The sequence below is a fragment of the Capra hircus genome, chromosome 19 (genome assembly GCF_001704415.2).
Source record: "Capra hircus breed San Clemente chromosome 19, ASM170441v1, whole genome shotgun sequence".
NCBI classification, from domain to species: Eukaryota; Metazoa; Chordata; class Mammalia; order Artiodactyla; family Bovidae; genus Capra; species Capra hircus.
Genome location: NC_030826.1, coordinates 35,313,513 through 35,335,004, shown reverse-complemented (window position 1 = coordinate 35,335,004; position 21,492 = coordinate 35,313,513). Strand labels below are relative to the sequence as shown.

The 21,492-nt window shown below is 38.5% G+C and overlaps 1 protein-coding gene across 5 annotated transcripts in view; it reads right to left on the bottom strand.

Moving 5' to 3' along the window:
* SPAG9 (sperm associated antigen 9) overlaps positions 1–21,492 on the bottom strand; it is a 156,742-nt gene that overhangs the window by 116,058 nt on the left and 19,192 nt on the right. For all 5 annotated transcript variants that reach the window (XM_018064845.1, XM_018064848.1, XM_018064846.1 and 2 more), the window contains exon 2: positions 5,671–5,791. In XM_018064845.1, coding sequence (XP_017920334.1) covers positions 5,671–5,791 — 121 coding nt within the window. The remainder of the gene's footprint in view (positions 1–5,670; positions 5,792–21,492) is intronic.

Sequence of the window (21,492 nt, the reverse complement as noted above, 5' to 3'; positions counted from 1 at the left end):
AGGAAAAAACAATTTAAATACACCACTCAAGTAATATGGCCCAAACCAGTTGTTATGGTTGTACTTCAAAAATTTATTCTGAATTTCTGAGTAGCCAAGGTAAAAAACCGAAGTAGCCATTAAATAATTCTCAGAGAAAAACAGAAAGCAAAGTTCCTCAGGGAAAACAATAATTGTTAATAGATGGCATAGCTTCCGGATGATGGGTGAGAGCCCACATTTAAAAAATAATTACTAAACATTAAATGCATGAACATTCACATTATAGGGGTCCCAGAAGGAGAAAAGAGAGAGAAAGGACCCAAGGAAATATTTGAAGAGATAATAGCTGACAATTTCCCTAACATGGAAAAAGAAATAATCAACAAAATCCAGGAAGTACACAGAGTCCCAGAAAGGGTAAACCTAAGAAGGAACACACGGAGACACATAGTAATCAAACTAACAAAAATTAAATATAAAGATAAAATATTAAAAGCAACAAGGGAAAAATGACAAATTACAAGGGAACTCCTATCAGGCTATCAGATGATTTCTCAACAGAAACTCTACAAGTCAGAAGGGAATGGCATGACATGTTTAAAGTGACGAAAGGGAAGAACCTACAACCAAGAATACCTACTTAGCAAGACTACCTACCTAGCAAGACTCTCCTTCAGATTTGATGGACAAATCAAAAGCTTTTCAGACAAGCAAAAGTTAACAGAATTCAGCACCACCAAACCAGCTTTACAACAAATGCTAAAGAACTTCTCTAGGCAGAAAACAAGAGAAGGAAAAGTCCTACCTACAGAAAATAAACCCAGAACAATTAAGAAAATGGTAATAAGATCATACATACCAATAATTACCTTAAATGTAAATGGATTAAATGCACCAATCAAAAGACACAGACTGGCTGAACAGATGAAAACACGTTCATGTACACACTTCCACTTCCCACATCACTCTGCTTGACACCCCCCCCAAATTGTATGTAATTATTTTTTTTTATTGTTAGGTTAATCATATTCCCATTATAACTTGCAATTGCAATGATCTTTCATTCTTTGTCTGGTTATTGATTACGAAAACTGATAAACATTTTTGCTATTGTGATTATGTAACTATTACTCACTTAATATCACTGTATCATGACTGGTCAACAGAATTAGAATTCTATATCCGAAAACTGCCATTTAATAGAAAAACCTGTAATCACTTTTTAAAGTCCAGATGTCTATCAGAATTATCTTGGAACTTTTTGAAAAATACAAATGCCCAGGTATTGTTTTTTTTTTCCAGAGCTCCAGATGTGTTTTAATGAGCAGCCATATTTAAAAACAACTGGACTATATGAGGACCTTTTACTTTTATCTAGTTTGTTTCACTTTTTCTATTTCATATTCAGTGTTCCCATTTCATTTAGTTTGTTTTCCAATTTCTCATCTTTCTTTCTTATGTTCTTTCTCAAGCCTTTATCTATGTAGTACAAAAGCTTTTGTATACATATATCTTTAAAAATATGCATCATATATATATATTTTAGAAAACTTACGAATTTTTGCCTAACTGAAAAATTTATGACATTTTGATTCCACTTGTTTGACTTAGTATGAATAGAATGCTACATTTCTAAATTTAAAAAAACAGATACACAACAAGCAACAAAGGTTTACTGTATAGCACAGGGAACTACAGTCAAGATTTTATAATAACATATAATGGAAAATAATTTCAAAAATAACATATGTGTGTATGTATAACTGAATCACACACACACACACGAAGAATTCTACTTTTTGAAATTTACTAATGTTTTATCTTTCTGCCAGTTTTTCTAAGTGTCCTGTGGATGTCTAATAATGTATGAGACACAAAATTTTAAATATATTTGTGTAGGATATGATATTAAATATAAATCTATATTTAAATTATTAACATCATTCAAGATGATCTATTATTTTTTCTGCATTTGATAAAATATTCTCAAATGTTAATATAATTATATATTTTTTCTTTTCCCCTATATTTTTTCTGATTTTTGCTTTATGTATCTTTCTTGTTAAGGTGTCTAATGGTTTATGATGTCTATCTTCTTTGTGAATTGTACCTTTTACCATTAAAAATATTCGTTTCATTCAAAATAAATGTTTAAAAATAATGATTAAAGATTATACAATAAGGAAAATACTTATGATAATGTTAAACATACAAAATTATATACACACTATGTAGTGATATAAAAGCGTGATACATATGGAAAAGGTGGGATGGTCATACACATAACCTTTTCTCCCCACAAAATTATTATTTCCTTTACTGCAATGACCATACCATGCTGTTCTGTGCCAAAACATACCTCAAGGCTGAATGCTAGGCAGACAGTAGTAGTTTAATATTTTTTAACTTACTAAACTGTCTGTACTTACTTGACTTAATCAAGATAGTATTTGGTTTATAAAAATAGAAATGATCAGTATATAACAGAAATAATACAAAAAGCATTTTCTGATGAAGAATTCATTGCTACCACTATCAATGGAAAGGTTGACTGTAAACACCTTTCATAGCTGAAGGGCACCAAAAAGGCCTCAGTCCACAACTTCCTTATACCACTCCATATATATTTCAAATTCTTCCTTAAGGCTCACAAGATGTTAACTACCAAGAAGTGTTACTATTATTCTCAAATAAAATAATATGCATCCTTTTAAAACATGCTTTATTCATGTTTGAAAAGCCAGAATATTTCTTAGGTAGTTCAAACTTTTTATAAGAGAGCAACCAGAAATCTCTAAAATCAAACATGACCATAAAATTATAACAAAATTTTTGTATCATCAAATCATACCACAAAAACCTGATAGATTCCACAGTAGTAAAAGTTGTCAAGTATGTCCTTTAATTCAGTTCCTGTTTCTTGACTTTTTCTTGCTTCTCAAATAGCAAGTAACTACATAAAAACTTTCCCTTTTAACATAAGTAGTAGTCTGAAAGCAGAACTTGGACTTTCACTAAGACTGCTTTTTACAAGGGGTATGTGTCCTCAAACACATCAACCAAAACTGACAGTCTTTTAAAGTTAAAGACTCTAACATTTTTATAAAAACAAACATGGAAATGGATGATATTGTTATCACATGGACTCAAAAAATAGTACAGAAAAAACCGATCCATCCTTCTTCTCTACAGGTATCATCATTAGTAATTTCTTTGGCCTTAAATGCTTAAATATAGATGTCCAGAACACTAAAAAACACATTTAAAAAAAAGATGTTGGGTTACACTGACTGTAATAAAAATCACTACCCAGTCTTAAAATATAAAATAGTAGAATTAAGGTTAAAGTCCAGATATTCTGTATCCTATTATACAAAAAAGAATTTATATACTCTGACCTCATCCATTTATACATGCTTCCATCTTTTTGAAAAACATATTCCCAGTCCCAGTTTTCCCGTAAGATTGAGCACTGATGATACTTTAAAATTACCTCTTACCACCAACTTTGTTAAAAAACAAAGGGGCTTTTGCTTCATATTGGAGACCTGGGGAAGCAAAAACTAAAGCAGTAAAATGAAAAAGGTCAAACTATGTTTCCCTACCTACAATTTTTTTCAGATGTTTAAAATGTGGTAAAATAAAGAGAAGAAAAATTTTGGATATTCTTAGATTTCATATCATACTCACTTAGAGAAAAATAGAAGAGAGAGGAAAACAAGTAGATGGAAAAGATAAAAAAGATTCCCAAGTATCAAAGGAGAAGGGAACCAGTTCCAAAGCATTCATAAAAGGAGACTCATGATAGCCTTAACTCATGGACCAAGAGATTATTAGTTTTGCACCTGAATGGTCAATTTTGATTAACCACAGTTTTAAGTTCTTTAACTGTTATTTAGACAAGATTTATTTCAAATTGGAAGAGCAGGAAAAAAGTGGAGGATGACAGACATCCAGGGGGAGAAATTCTTAGAATATTACATTAATAACAAAAATAAAATTTTTCGATCAAACTTAGCTCAAGACCATATCCAATATTTGGTGGATAATTTACTCATTCTTTTCATAAAGAATTGTCAATTATTTTTAAGTGACACCATATTTTTAAAAATTGTTGTTCAGTCACCTAATTGTGTCTGACTCTTTGTGACCCCATGGACTGCAGCACAACAGGCCTCCCTGTCCCTCACCATCTCTCAAGTTCATGTCCATTGCCCAAGTTCATGTCCATCACATGGTAATCATGGTAACCAGTACAGTACTTTTGAGAGAGCAATGAGGGAATGGATACCAAAGAATATGACAATTCCAAAAAAGGTAGGTATGACTCACTAGACTGGATAAAATATTAATTTTTAAAGCTACTGTTATTACTGCTTCTTGGCCTTTTGGTTAAGATCAAGTGTAAAAGCTACTGTTATCAAGTATAAGGCAATTCTTCCTTTAATAATTTCCTATCACAGAAGCAGCTTATTTAATGCATCAAGATTCTAGATAGGGTGTTCCTTTCAAAGCCAAAAGAAAATTTTCTTACATAAAACTTGATACTCCTCAGAAGTTAAGAGGAGAACGTACAGGTAAAAGAATGAGAGGGTAGTTCTGTCGCAACCATAGCTTTAGTGTTTTGTTCTAAAATACGTCTCTGATATGAAAACACAATCAGGTTAGTTAACAAAGGTGTCTACAAGCCTAAAAGACATGACACATCACTCATTTTGTCTCATTTTGTTTGCCTTCCATTACCAAATATCCATGGCTCCCTTCTATGACATCTGCTTAATAGCCAGTTCTCCTTGAATTCTAAAATGCTTAAAACGCAAAATTCTAATGATTCTAAGTTTAGCTCTACTGAACTCTTCCAGAGTCCTAAAAGCAGCAGTTACTACACACATTCTAAGCCTGATGAAAGTTATTCTTCATATATGCCAGTCCTTTTACAGCAATGTCACTATGTGACCATAAAGGGTGATGTGGGAAGAGTAACAGCTGGGCATCTCTTGTTCCCTAGAATTCTAAAAGTCTACAATTCTGGGAGAAAAAAACTGGAGAGCAACCTGCCTGAATTAAACATGAAAACATGCCATGATGTTTCTTTTTTGAATTTTGACTTAATTAGGTCCACTTTCATTAGCCAAAAGGGGGGACTTGTCTATAGAATTACAATCATTATTTTTGAATCAAGAATATATGAAATTATATTAAAAATAAAATGATTTTGAAAAATGACATTCTGTACCCCTAAATGCCCTCAGTTTTCCATTAGAGAGGAATGAAAGAAAATTCAGTAATTTTTTATACATACTCTGAAGCTAGAGTTTCTCTTAATTTTTAAATTTCAAAGCAATACAGAAACCAACAGAACTTTGTGTTGCTGATTAAAACTTGAAGAAAGGATCCACATGTACACACTCGAGAATCCTGTATAAGGGATACAGTATAATGTTAACTACTATTCAATGTAAACTACAAACAAAACCCGAGAGGTAAAGTGAAGAGAGTCCTGCAGCTATCTAACTTGGGGCATTTCCGCAGACATGGGGACACCATGAAAACGTGAACAAAAAATACTAAAACTAGATCTCAGATCTCTCTCTTGAGTCTGGGGTGACAATTCCATGCATATTTTTGGAATCCTAGTCAAATGTCAGGATGAGTTACCATTCCACTCTTTTAACATATTTTACTTACTCTGGTCAGCATAGTTTTTGGCTTTGAGTTCAAGTTGTCTTGTTTGAGATTCTAAAGATTCCACTCTGGTCTGTAAATCTTTTTTTTCTTGTTCTTGAGAGTCTTCAAATTCAATGAATTTCTAATAAAGAAGAAAAATATATTATTTTCATTAGATAAATGAAACTTATTAACATTATAAACTCCCGTGTTTCTTGGTATCAAGAATCACAATTAGGCATTAACTACTCAAAAAAACAGTCTCATGGAAAGGTCTAGGGGACTTTCCTGACAGTGCAGTGCTTGAGATTCTGTACTTCTACTCAGGGAGCATGGGTTTGATCCCTGGTCAGGGTAACTAAGACCCTACATGCCTCACAACATAGCCAAAAAATTTTTTTAAAAATTAAGATTTAAAAATCTCCAAATATAGAAGGGAAAAGATGACAAAATAATGTTTATGAAAATGTATCTACTTCATTGTAATATGCATTTCAAAGAAAATATATAAATCTTTTAACTTAGCCTATAACATGTAAAACAGAAAAGTACAGAATAATGAAATATCAATAAATATATATTAAATGATTCTCTGAATAATGAACAGTCTTCTAAATTACCTGAACCACGTGCTAGCATGTGCTAGAAATACCTCCATTAATCAAATACTAAAATCACTCTCATTATGGAGTTATCAATGAATCTCTCTTCATCTTGTTTTATGAACTGTTTTATCTGCATCATCTGGCAACTGACTACTCATTTCTCCTTAAAAAAATTTCCCGCAATTTGATCTTTTCCTTGTTTTCCTCCCACTTTGCTGATTGCTCCTTCTTGGTCTTCATTCCTCCTCTTGTCCCCACTTTCTTAACGCCGGTAAGCTCAGTCTCTGCACAACTCTTTTTCTTCGTTGTTTCTTCTTATTACCTAGTGACCGTAATGTTAAATGCTAAATGAATGCTAACCACCTTCAAATTTCTAACTCAGTCTATAGCCCAGATCTGAATTCTAGATTTGCAATGTTCAAATGCCCGCTGGACAACTTCATCTGAATGTCTAATAAGAGCCTTAGGGCTTCCCTAGTGGTCTAGTGGATAAGAATCCAACTGCCAACGCCAGGGTTCAAGCCCTGCTCCAGGAAGATCTCACATGCTGCAGAGAAACGAAGCCCAGTGTCCTAAAGCCCTCAAACCACAACTATTGAGGGCTCCTTAGAGCTGGTGCTTCACAACAAGAGAAGCCACCGCAATGAGAGAAACTCATTCACTGCAACTACAGATAGCTCCCGCTCTCCACAACTGGAGAAAGCCTGCATGTAGCAACGAAGACAGCCAAAAATAAATAATTAATTAAAGAACAAAAAAAAGGAACCTTAAACTTGACATGTCAAAGCTTGCTCCTTCTGGTCTTACCTAGCTCACTAAATTACTATAGTCAATTGCTCAGGCTCAAAATTCTACTTCAATCCAATCCTTTGGCAAATCTACCTTCAGATTTGACCACTTCTCTTCATCTTCACCACCATCCTGCTCTGTGCCACCATTATCCATTGCTTGGATAAGTGCAGCAGCAGTATTTTCCAAACTGGCCTCCTACTTCCACCTGTGCCCCTTTACAATGCATTTTCCACACAGTAGTTAGGGTGACACTTTTTAAAAAATCACATCAGTGTATGCCTATGCTGAAAATACTTTGATTTCATTCTTCCAAAGTCCTTAACCATAGCCTCCGCAGGACTAATGTAATCAATCATCCTCTTACTTATTTGACATCATTCTAACACTCTTCCTTCAGATATTTAAATGTCTCATTCTGCTCTCACCTCCTTAATACCTTTGTTCAAATGTTAGCTTCTTACTAAGACTTTCTTTACCCATCATATTTAAAACTGCAACACCCACTCACTACTTCTCTTGTTTCTTCCTCTATCGCACTTATCCTCATCTAAAACACCATCAGTTCAGTTTGGTAACTAAGTCACGTCTGACACATTGCAACCCCATGGGCAGTAGCACGCCACGCTTCCCGGTCCATCACCACCTCCTGGAGCTTACTCAAACTCATGTCCATTCAGTCGGTGATGCCATCCAGCCATCTCATCCTCTGTCTTCCCCTTCTCCTCCTGCCTTCATTATTTCCCAGCATCAAGGTCTTTTCAAATGAGTCAGTTCTTCGCATCAGGTGGCCAAAGTATTGGAGTTTCAGCTTCAGCATTAGTCCTTCCAATGAATTTTCAGGACTGATTTCCTTTAGGATGGACTGGTTGGATCTCTTGATGTCCAAGAGACTCTCAAGAGTCTTCTCCAACACCACAGTTCAAAAGCATCAATTCTTTGGCACTCAACTTTCTGTATAGTCCAACTCTCACATCCATATATAACTACTGGAAAAACCACAGCTTTGACTAAACAGATTTTGTTGGCAAAGTAATGACACTGCTTTTTAGTATGCTGTCTAGGTTGGTCATAGCTTTTCTTCCAAGGAGCAAGTATCTTTTAATTTCATGGCTGCAGTCACCATCTGCAGTGATTCTGGAGCTCAAAATATAAAGTCTGTCACTGTTTCCATTGTTTCCCCATCTATTTGGCATGAAGTGATGGAACTGGATGCCATCTTAGTTTTTTGAATGATGAGTTTTAAGCCAACTGTTTCACTCTCCTCTTTCACTTTCATCAAGAGGCTCTTTAGCTTTTCTTCACTTTCTGCCATAAGGGTGGTGTCATCTGCGTATCTGAGGTTATCGATATTACTCCTAGCAATCTTGATTCCAGCGTGTGCTTCATTCAGCACAGCATTTTGCACGTAAGTTAAATAAGCATGGTGACAATATACGGCCTTGATGTACTACTTTCCCAATTTGGAACCAGTTTGTTGTTCCATGTCCAGTTCTAACTGTTGCTTCCTGACCTGCATACAGATTTCTCAAGAGGTAGGTCAGGTGGTCTGGTATTCCCATCTCTTTCAGAATTTTCCACAGTTTATTGTGATCCACACAGTCAAAGGCTTTGGCATAGTCAATAAAGCAGAAGCAGGTGTTTTTCTGGAACTCTCTTGCTTTTCTCATGATCCAATGGATGTTGGCAATTTGCTCTCTGGTTCCTCTGCCTTTTCTAAATCCAGCTTGAACATCTGGAAGTTCACGGTTCACATACTGTTGAAGCCTGGTTTAGAGGATTTTGAGCATTACTTTACTAGTGTGTGAGATGAGCACAACTGTGCGGTAGTTTGAGCATTCTTTGGCATTGCCTTTCTTTAGGACTAGACTGAAAACTGCCCTTTTCCAGTCCTGTGGCCACTGCTGAGTTTTCCAAATTTGCTTGCATACTGAGTGCAGCACTTTCACAACATCATCTTTTAGGATTTGAAATAGCTCAACTGGAATTCCATCACCTCCACTAGCTTTATTCGTGGTGATGCTTCCTAAGGCCCACTTGACTTCACATTCCAGGATGTCTGGCTCTAGGTGAGTGATCACACCATCATGGTTATCTGGGTCATGAAGATCTTTTTTGTATAGTTCTTCTGTGTATTCTTACCACCTCTTCTTAATATCTTCTGCTTCTGTTAGGTCCACACCGTTTCTGTCCTTTATTGCGCCCATCTTTGCATGAAGTGTTCCCTTAGTATCTCTAATTTCCTTGAAGAGGCCTCTAGTTTTCCCCACTCTATTGTTTTCCTCTATTTCTTTGCATTGATCACTAACTAGTAAGGCTTTCTCGTCTCTCCTTCCTATTCTTTGGAACTCTGCATTCAAATGAGTATATCTTTCCTTTTCTCCTTTGCCTTTAGTTTTTTGCCTCAGCTATTTGTAACCCCTCCTCAGACAACCATTTTGACATTTTGCATTTCTTTTTCTTGGGGATGGTCTTGATCACTGTCTCCTGGACAGTATCATGAACCTCCATCCATAGTTCTTTAGGCACTCCATCAGATCTAATCCCTTGAATCTATCGCTTTCACTGTATAATAAGGGATTTTATTTCGGTCATACCTGAAAGGTCTAGTGGTTTTCCCTACTTTCTTCAATTTAAGTCTGAATTTGGCAATAAGGAGTTCATGCTCTGGGCCACAGTCAGCTCCTGTTCTTTTTGCTGACTGTATAGAGCTTCTCCATCTTTGGCTGCAAAGAATAAAATCAATCTGATTTTGTGTTGGCCATCTGGTGATGTGCATGTGTAGAGTCCTCTCTTGCGTTGTTGGAAGAGGGTGTTTGCTCTGACCAGTGCGTTCTCTTGGCAGAACTCTGTTAGCCTTTGTCCTGCTTCCTTCTGTACTCCAAGGCCAAATTTGCCTGTTACCCCAGGGATCTCTTAACTTTCTACTTTCACATTCCAGTCCCCTATAATGAAAAGGACATCGTTTTTGGACAATGTTCTAGAAGGTCTTGTAGGTCTTCATAGAACCATCCAACTTCAGCTTCTTCAGCATTACTGGTTGGGACACAGGCTTGGATTACTGTGATATTGAATGGTTTGCCTTAGAAATGAATCGTGATCATTCTGTCATTTTTGAGATTGCACCCAAGTACTGCATTTCAGACTCTTCTGCTGACTATGAGCTACTCCATTTCTAAGGGATTCTTGCCCACAGTAGTAGATATAATGGTCATCTGAGTTAAATTTACCCATTCCAGTCCATTTTCGTTCACTGATTCCTAAAATGTTGATGTTCACTCTTGCCATCTCCTGTTTGACCACCTCCAATTTACTTTGATTCATGGACCTAACATTACAGGTTCTTATGCAATACTGTTCTTAACAGCATCAGACTTTACTTCCATCACCAGTCACATCCACAGCTGGGTGCTGTTTTTGCTTTAACTCTATCTCGTCATTCTTTCTGGAGTTACTTCTTCACTGATCTCCCGCAGCATACTGGGCACCTACTGACCTAGGGAGTTCATCTTTCACTGTCCAATCTTTCTGCCTTTTGATACTGTTCATGGGGTTCTCAAGGCAAGAAAACTGAAGTAGTTTGCCATTCCCTTCTCCAGTGGACCACATTTTGTCAGAACTCTCTACCATGACCCATCTGTCTTGAGTGGCCCTACATGGCATGGCTCATGGTTTCATGAAATTAGACAAGGCTGTGGTCCATGTGATCAGTGTGGTTAGTTTTCTGTGACTGTGGTTTTCATTCTGTCTGCCTCTGATGAATAAGGATAAGAGGTTTATGGAAGCTTCCTGATGGGAGAGACTGACTGTGGGGGAAACTGGGTCTTGTTCTGATGGGCAGGGCCATGCTCAGCAAATCTTCAATCCAATTTTCTGTTGATGGGCAGGGCTGTGTTCCCTCCCTATTGTTTGACCTGAGGCCAAACTATGGTGGAGGTAATGAAGATAATGGCAACCTCCTTCATGCCCTTATCTTCATTACCTCCATGTACGGAGCTTCCTTGGTGGCTCAGAGGTTAAAGCGTCCGCCTCCAATGCGGGAGACCCGGGTTCGATCCCTGAGTCGGGAAGATCCCCTGGAGAAGGAAATGGCAATCCACTCCAGTATTCTTGCCTGGAGATCGAATGGACGGAGAAGCCTAGTAGTTATAGCCCACGGGGTCACAAAGAGTCGGACATGACTGAGCGACTTCACCTTACCTCACCTCACCTAAGGAGTCACTCAGTACCCCCGACCCTGCACCAGGCCACCAACAGCCCATGCCTCTGCTGGAGACTTCAGGACACTCACGGGAAAGTCTGGGTCAGTCTCTTGTGGAGGTCACTGCTCCTTTTTCCTGGGTCCTGGTGCACACAAGGTTTTGTTCGTGCCCTCCAAAAGCCTGTTTCCCCAGTCCTGTGTAAGTTCTGGTGGCTCTAGGGTGGGGTTAATGGCAACCTCCTCCAAGAGGGCTTATACTATACCCAGGTCTGCTGCACCCAGAGCCCCTGCCCCTGCAGCAGGTCACTGCTGACCCGTACCTCTGCAGAAGACACTCAAACACAGTTCTGGCTCAGTCTCTGTGGGGTTTCTGGGTCCTATATATTCCAGTAATTTATCTTATTTATTACCTGCCTTGCCTCGCTAGAATGTAGGTTTCATGAGGGCAGGGATTTGTTTTGTTTGCTGTTGTATTTCAGAGAAGGCAATGGCACCCCACTCCAGTACTCTTGCCTAGAAAATCCCATGGACAGAGGAGCCTGGTAGGCTGGAGTGCATGGGGTCGCTAAGAGTCGGACACAACTGAGCAACTTCACTTTCACTTTTCTCTTTCATGCACTGGAGAAGGAAATGGCAACCCACTCCAGTGTTCTTGCCTGGAGAATCCCAGGGATGGTGGAGCCTGGTGGGCTGCCGTCTATGGGGTCGCACAGAGTCGGACACGACTGGAGCGACTTAGCAGCAGCAGCAGCAGCTGTTCTATTTCCAGTGCAAAGAATGACAATGGTGCATAGCAGGTGCTCAAACATTTGTTAAACGAATGAATAAATGAAAAAATTTTCAGAGTAAAAAAACTAAAACCCATATAGAAAAATGTATAGTTCACAAATAAACTTGTTCTTGTAGTTCAGTTGCTACGTCCAATTCTGCAACCCCATGGACAGGAGCATGCCAGGCTTCCCGGTCCTTCACTATCACCCAGTTTGCTCAGATTCATGTCCATTGAGTTGCTGATGCTATCCAACCATCTCATCCTCTGCCCCCTCTTCTCCTTTCTCCTTCAATCTTTCCCAGCATCAGGTCTTTTCCAATGAGCTGGCTTTTCTCATCAGGTGGCCAAAACATTGGAGATTCAGCTTCACCATCAGTCCTTCCAATGAATATACAGGGTTGATTCTGTTAGGAAATAAATATTACTAAACACACTCTAGTTTTAATATGAAATTTACTATTACCTACTTCATCTATCCTGAAACTTTTCAATCACTGTAGTAGACATTCTTCACACACTATCTTCCTTTGAAGAACTTCTCCCCAGTTTCATGCTAAATCTATTCAGCTCATGCAGTTTGACTAGTGAGGACTTCATCTCCCTAGGTCTGGGCATACAACCTGAACCAGACTGACAGAGTCTTCTCTCTGGGACACGTGCTAGTTTTTGGAAAGAATTATATCTCTTCTCAGCTGAAGAGACATCCTTTTCAACAGACGGAAAGCGCATGTCTCAAAACAAAATCAATGTAAAAGAAAACAAAGACCATGTGGCAGGGACAGCAAGGAGCCCTAATTAGAGATACTATTTGAGTCTTAGATTCAGTATTTCCTGCAGCCAGCATTTTCCAATTGTTGCATTTTTTCAGTTACATTAGCCAATAAATTCTATTTTTATAGAGGGAAAAGGAGTATGTCAAGGCTGTATACGGTCACCCTGCTTATTTAACTTCTATGCAGAGTACATCATGAGAAATGCTGGACTGGAAGAAGCACAAGTTGGAATCAAGATTGCCGGGAGAAATATCAATAACCTCAGATATGCAGATGACACCACCCTTATGGCAGAAAGTGAAGAGGAACTAAAAAGCCTCTTGATGAAAGTGAAAGAGGAGAGGGAAAAAGTTGGCTTAAAGCTAAACATTCAGAAAACGAAGATCATGGCATCTGGTCCCATCACTTCATGGGAAATAGATGGGGAAACAGTGGAAACAGTGTCAGACTTTATTTTTTTGGGTTCCAAAATCACTGCAGATGGTGACTGCAGCCATGAAATTAAGACGCTTACTCCTTGGAAGAAAAGTTATGACCAACCTAGACAGCATATTCAAAAGCAGAGGCATTACTTTGACAACAAAGGTTTGTCTAGTCAAGGCTATGGCTTTTCCAGTGGTCATGTATGGATGTGAGAGTTGGACTGTGAAGAAAGCTGAGCGCCGAAGAATTGATGCTTTTGAATGTGGTGTTGGAGAAGACTCGAGAGTCCCCTGGACTGCAAGGAGATCCAATCAGTCCATTCTAAAAGAGATCAGTCCTGGGTGCTCTTTGGAAGGAGTGATGCTGAAGCTGAAACTCCAGTACTTTGGCCACCTCATGCGAACAGCTGACTCATTGGAAAAGACTCTGATGCTGGGAGAGATTGGGGGCAGGAGAGAAGGGGACGACAGGATGAGATGGCTGGATGGCATCACCGACTCGATGGACATGAGTTTGAGTGAACTCTGGGAGTTGGTGATGGACAGGGAGGCCTGGCATGCTGCAATTCATGGGGTCGCAAAGAGTCAGACACAACTGAGCGACAGAACTAAACTGATAGAGGCTTGAGTTGGTTTCTACCACAAGAAACTGAAAGCATCCTTTATATTCATCTACTTTCCCTTAAGAGCTATTTTATTTTCTCATTTTATTAGTCAATATTTCCACATCTTTGAAGCCTGAAACATCCAACATCTGACACATTGGTTCTTAATCATTCGGGAGTCTGCCCTTCCCAAACCCTGCCCTCTACTTTTCTGTGAAGATATTTCATATTTCAGAGATTTCTGGGAAGCCTGAAGCAGCCATTGTCTATTTTTTTGTAGAGTATTAATCTAAAAGTGATTACATAAAGAAGTACTCCAGAAAATCCAAATTTTAAACGTGTTAAATCTTGGTTTGGAAATGTGCAGCTGCTGCCCTCCTTTAAAATGCTAATTACTACTGCACAACAAAAATAAATATTCCTCAGTTCTGATAAGGCACATAAACAGACCACACAGGGCAGTGGAAGCCTGGGAGGACAAACACTTCGTAATAGACTTCAAAGAGTAATCAAGAAAAAGGAACAAATGATTGAAATTTTCAAAACTATTATCCAAGAAAACTGTATCTGTCAAATAGATTAGTTTTGAGCCATTGTTTCATGAAATATCCCTGATACCACGGATAATCTTGGGAAAAGAAGCTCCTATAGGGTAGGATAATTCAAAAAACTTCAGAAAATGACCTGGTTCTATATGGCACTTGGAAATAATGTACAAGTAAAAAACATAAAAATTTAAGAAAAAAATTAGAAACAGAGTTCTATGAAATTCAATCAGCTGCTAAAATAAGAGTGTTGGCAAAAAAAGGTATAGACTCCTAGTTCTAATGGGAGTCTTTTTCTGTCTCTGTACTTAATCTTCTCATACTATATTTCACTATATATTCATATGTATTTCACTATAGTGAAAATAATTAGGCAATATGCGGCATGGATTACACTAACAGAAAGTTCTCCTCTATGCTCAGAGAGCCTAGGTGGCCTAGTTAGCATATATATGTGAGTACTGCTAAAATTCTTCATAGCTTTGTAGACTACAAACATGTTTGACTCAAGTTTTAAAAATTTAACTTACTTCAAAATAACATGTCTGCTTTCTACTCCTGTATTTTCAAATTAACACACAGACTGAGACAACAAAAAATTGGAACGAAGCCCATTCTGTCACTTTCTAGTCAAAGAAAAATTATTGTCACAATTAAACAAAACCACACACTTACAATGACTGTTTTCCAGATGCCAGGAGAAGTACACTAGGCAGTGAAGTAGTGCAAAGAGGTTTATTACAAACTACTAAGTAATGACATTCAAAAGACTAAATCAAATAACACATTAACTAAAAAGTAAAAACTCTTTGTCCAACCAATCTATGCACTTACTTCATGACAGCCACCAAAGAAACAGCTATCAAAATAACACGTTAAGCACTACAATGGAACCAATGGAACTACAAGGGCCAACAGAAACAGAGAAATAACTAACTAAATCTGATTTAAGTAAAAAAGAAAGAGAAGCCATTTTGGCTACCTTGAAAGAAACAGATTATCTGACAAAATGTGGTAAAAACATTACAGGCAGAGTTAACAGCATACGCAAATGCATAGAGGCATAAAGACCAAGGCATGCCCACGGAGAAAAGCTCAGGGTTTGGAATTTCAGTAAATAATGTAAAAGGTAAACGATTAGCCAAAGAGTGAGTTGGAAATCTCTCCTCTGACTCACAAAGGTAGTAAGTGGGCAAGTAAGAGTCCATTCATCCATCCATCCTTTCAACACACAACTTGAGTATTCTAAGGTGATGAGAATGTAGCCGACTATAAGACACTCCTGGTCCCTATGCTCCACTGCTTGAAATCTGGCAGAGGAAAATAAACCTTAAATATATGTAACTGATGGGAATTCCCTGGCAGTTCAGTGGTCAGTATTCCTTGCTTCCGCTACAGAGGACCTGGGTTAGATCCTGGTTGGGGAACTAAGATCCCAAAAACCATGTGACAAGGTAAAAAAAAAAAAAACTGACAAAGACTGATTTGCAAAGATAAGTAACAGGATAGTTGTCTACTTGGAGGTTACTGTTAGTAAGGAATGGCTGTTATTTCTTTTACTGTTTTTTCTCTCAGCAGGCTTGTAGTTTGTATGGTAAGTCAAATTAGTACACTATACTATGCTACACATTTCACAATCCACAGAATTGTCTCTTTCATACAATTAACAGTTGAAAACTGCAAAACAAATTTTTGTAGTGCTTTGCTTCTATCTTTAGACTTTTTAAAAAAATTGGAGTATAATTGATTTACAATACTGTGTTACTTTCACTTAGGTATACAGCAAAGTGAATCAGTTATACATACACATATGTGTGTGCTGTGCTAAGCTGCTTCAGTTGTGTCTGACTCTGCGACCCCATGGACTGTAGCCCTCCAGGCTCCTCTGTCCATGGGATTCTCCAGGCAAGCATACTGAAGTGGGTTGCCATGCCCTCCTCCAGGGGCTCTTCCCAAACCAGGGATCACACCCACGTCTCTTGTCTCCTGCACTGGCAGGCAGGTCCTTTCCCACAAGCACCACCTGGGAAGCCCACATACACATCTACCCACTCTTGTTTTTAGATTCATTCCCCAGTAGACCATTACAGAGTATTGAATAGAGCCTGTTACTTTCTCAGTGATAACAACATGGGATAACACAACCTTGGTTTATAACTTTATCCCAGGCTTGTATATGATGTGATTCTCTCCAAGAATTTCTAAAATGAGGATTTAACATTTCAAACTCTGAATACAAAAAAGACTTTAAAAATCATAGTTCAAGTTCACACACAGTGCAACCACACTATAATCATATGTGACACAAGAAAGGATATCCGAAAAGTGTATAATGTGGAAATGACATGGTATGACTAAAGACATTTCTGAGACACTTAAACTGAGACCTAAAGGATTAAAAAAAAGTTTATAAAGAACAAAAAGTTCATCAAACTGAAAGAAACTAAGGAAATCCAGTATGGCCAAGCTCAGAGATTTGAGAAAGAGAATGGCCTGAGATGAGGATGGAATATAGATAAGAAACAAATCACATAGAGCCTTACAGGATACTGGGTCACATTAAGGATGATGGAACTCCACTCATACTTTGAAAAGCTTAGTTTCTGAGGATACGGAAAATGGGTTGTGCTGAGAAGGAAACAAGAGTATCTGAATGGAGACCAAAGGTAACCATATTAATGAGAGATGATTACATGCTAGCAGTGAGGATGGAAAGATGAAAATGAATTCAAGCTATTTTGGAGATAAAATAAACAGGACTGGTGACTGAATGAAAAAGAGAATGAAAGCTCAGGAAAAAGTCAAGCTTCCTGAACTGACCAAAAGTGAGGATGGTGGTACCACTTGTTGAGTATAAACAGAAGAGAGAGTGGTATAAGTAATATAATAGGTTTTTTTCCCCCAGATAGTTTCCTCCATTTTTACTGAAAAGTCAGGCTTTTATCAGTCTCCCATCAGGCCTCCCCTTTCAGGCTTCCAGCAATGCAAAGAGGATCTTAACACTAAATTTCCTCTTAGTCCAGCCTGTGGCCTGTGTTTCAAGGGGACCCAACATGGAGAAGATTTTGAGGCCAAGTTTTTCCCCTTCTTGCCCCTCCTCATAGCTGGAGGAGGGGCCAGAAGTAGATAACCCTTCCTTTTCCCTGGTATTCAGTAAGCTTCATCCTTTCACCTCTTCTGCCTTGAAAAATTTGCTCTCTCAGGAAGTCTTGGTTGCTCAGTCATGTCCAACTCTTTGCGACCCCATGGTCTATAGCCCACCAGGTTCCTCTGTCCATGGAATTCTCCAGGCAGGAAACTGGAATGGGTTGCCATTTCCTCCTCCAGGGGATCTTCCTCATTCAAGGATCGAACTTGGGTCTCCTGCATTGCAGAGAGATTCTTTACCATCTGGGCCACTAGAAAAGCCAGGGAAGCTCTTTGCAGGAAATGAACTGACAGACTCATCCACACTGAGGTTTACGTGGTGGATAGGGCTTCACTGCTGACTTCTCTTGGGGTATTTTAAGTTCACATGGTGTGAAATCCAAGAGCTGAACCAGGAAAACTAGAACTTTACACACCAGAAAGTAGACTGTGCCTTCTCAGAATGCACACCCTTGGGGTTCAGCCATTTGCCTCACTTCTCACAGCCTCATGGCTGGATGAGCCCCATCTCCTTTTTGGGATGCTTTCCCTCTGTTCTGCAAACCACAGGTTCTGGGGGGGCACACCCTCTCTTGGTTATAAGGCTGCTTGATACTTTATCCAAGGAGGAGACAATCACAATGTTTTGTCCCAAAGCTCCCACCCATCCCACCTGGGAGGGCTGGCTGGGCTGGATCCAGTTGCTCTTGGATCTCCAGATGAAAGCTCCAGGCTATGCCACTGATCTGAACCAGAACATTAACAAGAATAGAATAATAGAATTGATTTTAAATACCAAGGCAAACTACCTAAGAGGTATTCAAGAGTACCATATGGAATATTTATTTGTAAAAGTATCTCATTATTTGGAATCTAATTGGTACAACCAACATGGAAGTTGGCAATGTGGATCAAAGTTCTTAGAGAATGAATGAAAAAAATGTTACTTTTACCATACTTTAAGAGCTTTGATATATTACCTCATATATAGTGTGATCCTACAATTATAAACTGGAGGAAAAGTAAATGGGCAAAAGAAAAGCTTTGGTGGCCTATATTAAAAAGGCTGTTTAACAGTGATGGGATTTAGGGTGACTTTATCTTTTTTTAATAGCCTTATTTTTAGTCTTCAGACTTCCCTGGCAGTTCAGTGGTTAAGACTTCCCACTTCCAATGCAGGAAGTGGTTCTACCCCTGTTTGGGAAACTAAGATCACATATAGGGTTAGTGAAGCCAACAACAAAAAAAGAAGGAAGTCTAAAGATGCTAGGTTTTTTGTTTGTTTTTGCAATAAACATGTAAAATTAATAAAGGAAAGGGGGAAATGCAAACTGTAGGCGTATATCCCTTTAAAGGTGGCTCAAGAGCTAAGGATGAACCTTGATTCATTTGCATTTCATCTCAGAAAAAGCTTGAAATATCAAGCATTCATTAATACTGTCATTTATCTGAGCAAAAATTTTTGGTTTTCCTAATGTGGCTGCATGAGGTCTTAATTGCAGCATGCAGAATCTTAGTTCCCTGATCAGGGACTGAACCCAGGTGCACTGAATTGGGAATGTGGAGGCTTAACCACTGGACAATCAGGGAAGTTTCTAAGAGCATTTTTTGAAATGCAGTTAATCAAAAAAATCTGAAATGGAATACTGAGACAAAGGAAAATCAATGTGAAGGGATAGTTTACTTTTAATTATATACAACTGGCCCCCTGGAGAAGGGAAAAGCTACCCACTCCAGTATTCTGGCCTGGAGAATTCCATGGACTGTATAGTCTATGGGGTCACAAAGAGTCAGACACAACTGAGCAACTTTCACTCACTCACTCACTCACTCACTCATGGAGATAGTAAAGGACAGGGGAGCCTGGTATGCTACAGTCCATGGGGTCACAAAGAGTTGGACACATCTTAACTACTGAACATGTTATATATACACCATGACAGTATATTAGATCTGCTGAAGTTGAATGCTAAAATACAAGAGTGATGTATTTCAGGACTAGAATATTGAAGTATGGATCCATTCCAGAAAGCTTATTATTACTATAACTTGCATGAAATAGTACTTTTAGGGAATTCCTTAATGGTCCAGTGGTTAACACTCCATGCTTTCCCTGTGGGGGCACAGGTTCAGTCCATAGTCAGGGAATTAACATGCCCCAACCTTGCATCACAGTCACCAAAAAAAAAAAAAAAAAAAAGAATAACAGTTTTTTTTAGGCAAAGTAAATAGGATTTTGCAGGCTGTACCCTAGCCAGAGACAGTTTAAAAAAAAAAAAAAAGTAAAATGAATGCCCATAAGAAACCTGTAAGCATTCATCATTGATTTAATGTGATTCAATTTCTTGCCAGCAGCATAACTTTATAAAAATGGCCAACCTACAGTACATTTGGCAAATGGTAGGGTTAGGGCAATATCAAAAGCAAGGCAGGAGAGAGGCAGTTTCTCAAACTTTCTCAAAGCAGTACTACCCCTAGAGAATTCTGGTTCCTTTCCCCCAACACAGGAGAGTCTGTCAGATCCTTCAGATGTGTTGGTATAGGGTGCACACCTCTCCACAACCCACCTGTTTGTCCATCCATTTTTCTAAGCTACTCTCTCACACACAGTTTTTTAAAAAAGTGTTAGGGGACTGGGATAAAAGCCCACCAATGGGCATTTTCATCTTGTGTTACAAATATATCTTCATTAGATACTCCTTTCTCCTCTCGATAACTAATTGGCCAACAACAAATGTGACTCCAGACAAACTCTCGTGGGAGCAATGAGACACTTAAAAAAAAAAAAAAGTCGGCATACAATACAAATTCATCTCAGGATTCAAAAAGAATAATCTTTGTGATGAAGCAAAATGGTTTCAAGTTCAGATGGCTTATAGGAGCTATTCTGCCACAATGTTCTGGAGAAAAACAAAGCTTTGAAAACGCATGGTTCTTAAGCTAAAAAAAAAAATAAAAAATCCCTAGAGACTGTTGCTTTATTGGAAAAAGATACTAAAGTGAAGTGAAAGCCATTCAGTCGTGTCCGACTCTTTGCGACCCCCAGGACTATACAGTCCATGGAATTCTCCCAGCCAGAATACTACCGCGGGTAGCCTTTCCCTTTTCCAGGGCATCTTCCCAACTTAGGGATCGAACCCAAGTCTCCCGCATTGCAGGTAGATTCTTCACCAGCTGAGTCACAAGGGAAACCCAAAAATGCTGGAGTGGGTAGCCTATCCCTTCTCCGTCAGATCTTCCCGACCCAGGAATCGAATCAGGGTCTCCTGCGTTGCAAGTGGATTCTTTACCAACTGAGCCATGAGGGAAGCCCGGGAGAAAGATATTAACAGACAAAAAACAAGCAAAAAACCTCTACAACCTTTAAAGTAGTAACTTTGTACATAGTACTTTTCTTAAAAAAAAAAAAAACAGGACCAAATAAAAGGCTGACTTACTGCTCAGAATCTACCAATATATTATCCACGACCCCCATTTACTCTGTAAAGTGAGGGAAAGAAACATTTCCATTATTTTAAATAATTATTGTTAAACTCAGTTCATTTAAATGTAACTGTTTTTCAATATAGTATCTTTTAAGAAATAAAAGAACAAACCATATTATTAAGCAACGCCTGAGGAATATAATTCCCCAAAGCCTCCCCAATCCAAAATGCAGAAAAAACTTCCAATACAAATGACTCAGTTTCTTCAAACCTAAATAACAAAGTGGGGGTGTGGGGTAGGAGGAGAGCACTTACAGATGATGAGATGCCTAAGAGACACAGAGAAAGGAAAGGGAGAAAGAGAAAGATATACCCAACCGAATGCAGAGCCTCACAGTGTTGTAGGTGAGATAAGCATGCCTTCTTAAATGAACAATGCAAATAAAATGAGGAAAATAACAGAATGGAAAAGACTACAAATCTCTTCAAGAAAATTGGAAATATCAAGGGAACATTTCATGCAAGGATGGGCACAATAAAGGACAGAAATGGTAAGGACCTAAGAAGAGCAGAAGAGATT